The sequence below is a fragment of the Adiantum capillus-veneris genome, chromosome 23 (assembly GCF_014529385.1).
Source record: "Adiantum capillus-veneris isolate H3 chromosome 23, ASM1452938v2, whole genome shotgun sequence".
NCBI lineage: Eukaryota > Viridiplantae > Streptophyta > Polypodiopsida > Polypodiales > Pteridaceae > Adiantum > Adiantum capillus-veneris.
The window spans coordinates 128,455,856-128,464,216 of NC_140953.1; the positions used below are offsets into that span (position 1 = coordinate 128,455,856).

General features: G+C 45.0%; 1 protein-coding gene across 1 annotated transcript; it reads right to left on the minus strand.

The window, feature by feature from the left end:
* Window positions 1-939: 939 nt before the first annotated feature.
* Window positions 940-4,369, minus strand: LOC147428526 (uncharacterized). Its single transcript, XM_086497509.1, has 2 exons — window positions 3,506-4,369; window positions 940-2,044 (listed from the first exon to the last, which is right to left on the minus strand). Exons 1-2 carry the CDS (start codon window positions 4,010-4,012, stop codon window positions 1,031-1,033), a joined length of 1,521 nt encoding a protein of 506 aa, XP_086353635.1. The 5' UTR covers window positions 4,013-4,369; the 3' UTR covers window positions 940-1,030.
* Window positions 4,370-8,361: the final 3,992 nt, after the last annotated feature.

An 8,361-nucleotide genomic window follows, 5' to 3' on the forward strand; every position in this document is an offset into this window, starting at 1 on the left:
AGGCCCTTGTTGATAACTGACACGGACACAACTCATGGGATTAACGGCAGGGGCAGGATCAGCCATTGATCGCATGCCTAGTTTAGTCTATGTAGTCACGTGTTCAAATTTCCTCATCGTGCCTTGCTTTTTTTGTTGGCCAAATCTAATGCACCTCTCTGTTTTGGCGACATGCCTCTTTTTTCTCGTTGGCCAAGTTTAGTAAGCTTGGAAATGCCGTCCACCAACCACGACCGTCGACCCATTTAGCCCCCCCCCCCCCCCCCCCCCCCCCCCCCCCCCCCCCCCCCCCCCCGCGCTTTTACCCTAGTCAATCTCATCAGCCATCACATCTTAATCTTACACATCCCTCATCGGTCTAAGGTTCATCCCCACCATCAGCAGCAATTTATGCGAAATCGTATCATGTATCCCCCAATTGTCAACGAAACATGTGGATTTTTCCAATCATAAGTTATGAACATTTGAGAAGGCTTCTTAGCCACTCATACATTCTCTCTGGAGCATCAACATTGTTGCACTTATCATGTTCTGTTCTGCCTCACCATCTTCTTGATTTGTTCCAGTTGAGAAAGAGAGAAAGGGGGACAAAGGGGGGCTCCAAACAATGGATAATCCCCCCATCTCCCTCTCAACACACACACACACAAAGAAGAAGAAGGAAGGAGAGAGAGAGAGAGAGAGAGAGAGAGAGAGAGAGAGAGAGAGAGAGAAGACGAGAGTTGTAACGTCGTAGGAAACTATCCCAAGAGACCTTAAAGATCTATCCGACGAGGAGAGTTAAACTCAAGACCTCTTATTCAAGAGGGAAATGCATAACCAATCTACCACACTTTGAAGAGGAGGGAGAGAGGGAGAGAGAGAGTTTTAAAGTCATAGGAAACTAGAGAGAGAGAGAGAGAGAGAGAGAGAGAGAGAGAGAGAGAGAGAGAGAGAGAGTTTTGGGGACTCAAAAGGCTTCCTTCCCATGCTTTCCAATGAACTTAGTATGATTGCAACTATTATATTAGCAGGGGATGAGAAATGGACACTATCTACTTTGGTGGAAATACTTATGTATTTGCACACCGGCGCAAATGACAGAGGATGCAAGAAAGAGCTTGTCAAACCTCTGGATAAACCTGGACAACCTGGAAATGTGGAACATTACAAACTTCACAAAGCCCTCGTGCTTCTTCCTTCTCTTCTTTCTAAGGCTCTTGGGTGAAGCTTCTTGCAACCTTCTTGCAAAAATTACACATGCTACTTGGCTCTTCAATGCTCTTATTGCCCTCTTCTTCTTCTTTGCATTTGCCGCCACCATGAAATTGGCAGGCTCATTCTCTGCCACACCCACTGACATACATGTTTGCTTCACTTGCTTCTTTGTAGCAGATGCCTGCCCTTTTGTTTGCACCTTGAAATTTACCGTCGCCATGTGAACCTTCACATTTGATGATGATGAAATAGGGTCCTTGAGGCCCTTGGCTCCTCCCATGCTCGCCGACACCTCCGCTGCTTGTACGGTGAAAATATGCTCAATGTAGCTCAAAAGACTATGCTCTTTCACCACATCCAATGAAACCCCTCCCAAGTGGAAGCTCAAATGGGTGTTAAGCGTCCATTGCTCTCGGTTTGCAAGCTCGAATGCGCTCGTCTCCGGGTCTAGCAGCATCATTTGCCCTGCAAATGCATACCCATAGCCCGCATGAAAGGAAAGAGCAAGTGCTAACAATCTATGCAATACAAATCTTGATATGGCAGGAAGCCAGGAGAGACCCTGCGATGCCATTGCAAGTAGGCGAGCCTTTTCTGTGATCTTTAGCCGCATCTTCATCATCTCCAGCACTAGCATGCACACCCTTGTGCAATGAAACACATCTTCAAGAGGCCCTACTTGAAGGCCTGCCCATAAGCTGTAAAGTGTGTAGGCTACCGGCATCACTTTGGGCACAAAATCGTTTCGGGAGACTAAGTGCACAAAATGGCGCTTGTATCGCATGTTGATGTACTTTGCAAGTTGATAATCTGCAAAAAATGGAGAGCCAAATGTGTAGCATTGAACCTGCATTCCATCCGAAAAGACAGAATTAAACACTTGTCTAGGTAAGACGCGCTTCAAAAGCCTATGTGACAAATGATACCCCAATATAACACTAAGCCCAGCATAAAAAGCACAAAACATCTACCCACATGTGCCATGATAAAACTCTATGAGACCAATTCTGTCAGTGGAAGCCATCAAAATGACAATGGAAAAGAGGGGGAAAGGGTCGACTTCTTACAAAAGCTAATCATGCAAGGCATCACAAGCATTGGTATCTCTGTAAAAGTGGCAGCACAATCAGTTTCGCATCGTTAGGACAGTGAAATGCATGTGTTAACACCATAAATAGCTATGCCTAAGCAAAGAAGGATGGAAACTTCAACTTTGATTCAGCAAGTGGCTCAACATTCTAAAGCTTTGCATGCTTGCTCGCATCTTTGCATCAAAAACAAACAACCCCACCCCCCTACTCCAGACATCACAGTCGCATAATACAGGAACAAAAGAAGACTGGTAAGGCCATTTAAGATGGAAACGACTTGCTCTTTTCAATGGAATGGCTTGGAAACGGCTTCTTATACGTATATTTTGTATGCAACCCTCGATACTTCATGAGAGACGGCATGAAGAAATGGGAAACTGATGACTTTGGAGATGGAGTGCCTACTCGGATAGGCCCCAAAACGGAGTTTCCATATGACTATGGCTGGCATGCTTGACAAAAACCTTCCTTTTTTTCCCTATGTGGCCAAACTACTAACATTGCCTGAGCAGTAAAATGCCTTACAGAGGCTTCCTTCTTATCTCTAGGTGGCCTGATCACATGCTTGGCAAAAAGCTTCCTTTAAGAGGAAGTTTACTAAGATTGCCCGAAGTTCGAACCCTACTTGTGGAATGCAAAGCTTGCTTCTTACCTATATGTAGCCCATATCATGTTAAATAGAAAATACAGCCTTCTTGTATCATTCTGGCAGTGATCATACAGAAAACCAAATGCCAAAATAAACACACACAAGTGCAGTCTTCCTTGGCATCAAATACACACTCTGTGCCTATATATCACAAGAAGTTTTGGACAAATTCTCACAATAATTCCCACATTGTGACTTACCTCAACATCATGAGCTTCTAGAAGTGAGGAAGGCACCGTATACCTAGCTAGGTATGCGGTGCCTCTGGAGCGGAAGCTCATGATGTTATGCATTGTATGAAAAACACTGAAAAAGACTCCGTTTTCCTACATGAGAAAATTTCTAAATCTTCTTGTGTATAGGATCCCTTGCCATGTGTGCATCTCCTGGAATAGGTAGCCTCTAGCCCCTATTCCCATAGGCTCTAGGCTCTTAGCCATACGACCTATGTCCCGACATTCTACCAAATCATAAAATGACCAACACTTTGTACAAACAACCTTGGGACTTCCAAATTCCAGAAAACCGACCATTCTCCAATGCCAGACTCTGAAGAATAGGAAAATACCTGTTCATGGCACCATCTCCCGGTAGCCTCCAACAGCCTCAGCGTCAAAAGAGACGCAACTGCACCACCTAGTGAATGTCCTGCTAAGACAACCCTTTCATTTCTGACCAAAAGCCTTCTGAAGTAGTCCAATGGGATGCTCTTCGCACGGTCGAGAAATCCTGCATGTGCCGCACCTTCTCCTAAGCTCACGGTCCTATGCACTATGTTGAGGTCCACAAGAGCATCGCTCACATCCATTGTCCCTCTACAAGCCACTATGTAATGGCCTCCTGTAAGACTCCTGACCACAATAAGGGTTTGCTTGCAATCTGCAAAACCAGCCGCTTGGAGTTCCTCTTCGGAGAGAAATTCATACTTTGCTGTTGCAGGGAGGCCATAATCTTTGTCCATGGCGTCCAACTCCTCTTGAGGGTCCTTGCCGTATACGGCAGCAGACAGAATGATGGCATCGATGAGCCAAATGGGGTGTCTGTCGTCGTGGATGATCTTGCCCAAGGAAGCCATAGCCAGAAAAAGGGTAGAAGGACTTCCTGTATGTCTATGTTGAGCTAATCAAAGTACTTAATACACAAAATAGGCAGCTCAATCTTACTTAATGCACAAATGGGCAGCTGCAGATGACCTAAAACGCAAATGGGCAGCTAAATATTGAACAAAGACAGCTGACATGTCCCTAAATTAGCAGAGATTGCTGCTAAACCCATAAATCAGCAGAAGTTTCTGCTAAAGCCAAGTGCAAGAAGAATACTAGAGCTGAGCTTCACCTTCCAACAAGCGGCAGCTCAAGAAAAGCACAATGCCGGAACTAAAGCATATGCCAAAAAGGAAAATGAACCTACAAATCAGAACCCATTATAACATGAAATTTCGTCACTACATCCAGAGATAAGGCAAACTGAAATTAGCAGATCGGACCGCCCTTTTTGACCGCCCACTCAGCTTGGCGTGGGACATGTGGCTTATTCTGGCGTTTTCTTGTAGCGGTGATTATGTCAACCGCTCTTCCATCACGGCCCAAACCCTCCGCGGTTCACCCTCTACCTTTTTGACATTTGGCATTTCTTCTCCTCCAATCACCTCCTGCCGCTTTGCCTTCTTTCCTTCACTTAATTTTTGTTGGCCGCATCATATTAAGAGCCTGGTCGCACCAGGGGGAGTGGGGGGAGGATGTTTACCATTTTCAGAAATTTCGAAAATGTTTAAACAAAATCCAAACGCTGCCAGTAACCCTACTGTCACTTTGAAAAAGGGGGGCCTTAGGCGAAGGTTACGGGAGAGCTGCTTCCTTTTTCATCGTAGGGTTATAAGAGCCAATCAGAGCGAAGCATGTGTGCTGGTCTTTTCTGCGCTGAAAGGAAGTTGGGTGCGACTATGTGCATCCCACTCCCCCCACTGACACGAGCGCAACCTAGGTCTAAGGAGGAGGCCATGGATGCCAAACTTTAGAATTGAACGTTGATGAGGTCGGCTTGGGCTGAGGTTGGTCCACCAAGGATGGAACCAATTTAGAGATTCTGTTCATCGTGCACAAAATGATAAGACCACCTCATGAAAGGCTCCACACATGTGTTTAAGGATCAGTTGCAACATCCAAACTGGTGACATAGATCAAAATATTCTATATGTCATGGCTATTGCATGTTCAAGTAGGATTCATCATACAATTAGCGCTGCATCAACGTGATTTTTACTCTCAAGGGAATTTTGTGAGGCGCTTGATGTGAAAAAAGGGATTTGATGTGCGTGCAACAAGCATGGCGGCTTGGGCTGAGGTTGGGTCCACCAAGGATGGAACCAATTTAGAGATTCTGTTCATCGTGCACAAAATGATAAGACCACCTCATGAAAGGCTCCACACATGTGTTTAAGGATCAGTCGCAACATCCAAACTGGTGACATAGATCAAAATATTCTATATGTCATGGCTATTGCATGTTCAAGTAGGATTCATCATACAGTTAGTGCTGCATCAACGTGATTTTTACTCTCGAGGGCATTTTGTGAGGCGCTTGATGTGAAAAAAGGGATTTGATGTGCGTGCAACAAGCATGGCGGCCGTCCCCGAAGATGGAGGCCCCTTGAAAACTTTTTGCAAGGTGCCTTCATGTGCGCACCCTTTGAGAGTGGTAATGGGAGGCGATTTCCGTTCATGAAAAAGTTACTTTGACAAGATGGTCTTTGTTAAGCTCTTGAGTAGCCAAAAAGGGCTCATGATACTGAATCGTGGAGGGAGCTTGTCTTATAGGTGTGAGCAGCCTGTGAGACCCACATGAAAAGGGAGGCTCCAAGCGAATCTATGGCAGGGTTTGCATCTGCGGGACCTTGCTAGAGCTGTGGTGAGTCTTGGAGAAGGCTTGTCTTGAGGGGTTGAGGTTGTCCCAAGAGGGGACTCTTGGCAGCTCCTTCCTTGTTGGCTGCATTTCAACTCCCTTGCCCTCCACCCACTTTTTTGGCATGTGGAAGCCGCTTTCCCTCCCACCTCTTTCCGAAGAGGGGAATCAGAAGCTACAAGGCCATGCATCGAGAGGGTGGATCTTCTCGTGGAAGCGGTAGATGGATTTGGATGGGGTTTGGATCCCCTTAAAGCTTAAAAACATCATGATGGATGAATCGCATGTGCGAAAGTGCTCTTAAGCAAGGTACAATCTATCTAATATGTTTTTGTTGGCACTCAGTGCTTGAGTGGCAGTCAGACCTGGGTGGTGGCAAAGGTCAACTGCCATAAAATCTAATATCTAACCAACCCAAATGATTTTCTCACATTAAACTGATCATTTAATGTGGGAGAATAAATGGGAACAAGGGTTAGAATATAGACATGTGCTTACAGATCTATCTCAACACGGGGCCAATGGTGAAGGGGTCCAAATAAGAGATAGGTCTCTCAAAGAGCAAGGCTAACCAATGGAGCTTAAAAGACCTTAGGGTTAGCTTCATTGAAGACCTCCAAAGGTTAGTGTTAAAAGTCCTTTGACCTTAGATAAGCTAGGGCTGTGCTTGAGGTGGGAACACGGCCCAAGCTTGAGGTGCTTGTCGTGCCTGACGACTGAGATGCTTGAGATGCTTGAAGTGCTTGATGATTGAGATGCTTGTCATGCTTGAGATGCTAGGGTTGTACTTGAGGTGGGAACCCAATCCAAGCGAGGGGCTTAAGGGCCGAGCTTGTGGTGAGAAGGCCCAGGGTTGAGGGGCTTGAGGTGTCACAAAAGTCAATGCATATCCCAAACGGCACCCCTTGCTCAAGAAGCAAGTAGGACACATGTCAAGCCCCTAGCTAGGTTACCCTCAAGGAGTGTCCAAAGCCTATTGGCTTGCCTCCCAAGGGGTTCAATGATTATTAAGTAGATACAAATAGCTCACAATGTGAGCATTGGAAAAAGAAAAGGCTCTTCAATAGACAATGAGGTTTCTACAAAACACTTTGTAGGTAATGATTTGGATAAACAACCCACCTCTAGGTGGCAAGTTTGGAGATTTGTGACCATAAAGTTTCTTTGCAACCAAAAGTCATGATCATACAAACAATGGCAATGAGAGAAACTCACAATGCCTTGCTTTATTTGGGTGACTCTTGGTCAATCCCCCCCCCCTCCCCCCTTGCTTAAGGATGTAAACCAAAAGAAATGAATTGACTATGAAATGATAGGAACTCTAGAATGTGTACAATATGTGGCTACTTATTTAGTAGCGACATGGCAAGTATACATGGTAGTACAATGGCTGAGTGCATCTTTCAAGGGCCAAAACGTATCTCTCCCAAGAGGCATGGCGTCTCCCCCGCTAGCCACCAAAGGAGAGGGGGTCGACTCTAGATCTGGGGAGCTCTCCTTGATACCTTGTGAAACTTACTTAAGCCCACATGGAGTCACATGATCCCATGTTGACTTGACTACTGATCGAGATGGTACACCAATGCGGTGTGGCATAGACCAAAGGCTAGTGTTTGGCCAATGCAGCTTACATGCACTCTCCTAGTTGGACACACATATTGTAAAGCCAAATTTTTGATATATTGTACCTTATTTTTTTGAGATCCTAAAGCTACAGACTTTTGAGATGTAATGTCAATCAAGGCCCAGAGTAGCCGGCCATTGGCCTTTCTTGAAATCCTTAGATATAAAGTTCAATAGCTTTAGTTTGAAAAGAGACATTATTTTGGATAAAGAAAGGAGCTCTGTTGTACGTACTATCAAGCAGCTACACACATCAGATTTATACTCAATTTATCTCATGATTGGGTGATCCTATTTCGAAGTCACAATTTTGAAACAGACAGATGCCAACTCGTGTGGATGGAGATGCCTCCTACATGCTCAATACATCATGCATAGCTTTTTTGCACTAGATCCATTCATGTCAAAGGTAGGCATTTTGCAAAGCATTACTATAATATGGCAATTGCTACAATAAAAATATCTCTTAGTTCCATTTTTCTTTTGCAGAGTGCATTGGAGAAGTACACATTATAGTATTTGCATCAATATCGCGCCACTCTTATCAAGCATCTGCTTTCTATTTCATATCATGTAAGTATGGATGAAAAAGACACCTTGTTTGATGACCATATTGTAGAGATAACAATGACTGGTGAGGGACACAAGCAAACGGACCTCCATGAAGAGTTATCATGGAGAGTGAGAGGTTGAGAAGGAAGAGATGCAAGATGAGGAGAAGGGCAATGTGAGCACCGAGGAGCTAGATCATGCACAAGGAGGGGCCGAGGGATAAATTTATACCGGAAACCCCTCTATAGATGGAGGAGTTCAAAAGGAGGAAGATAATAGAGAGGGAGGGGTTGAGGAAGATAATCCCAAACCTCAAGCAAAGCCTTCACCATTCCATTGGTAGAGCAT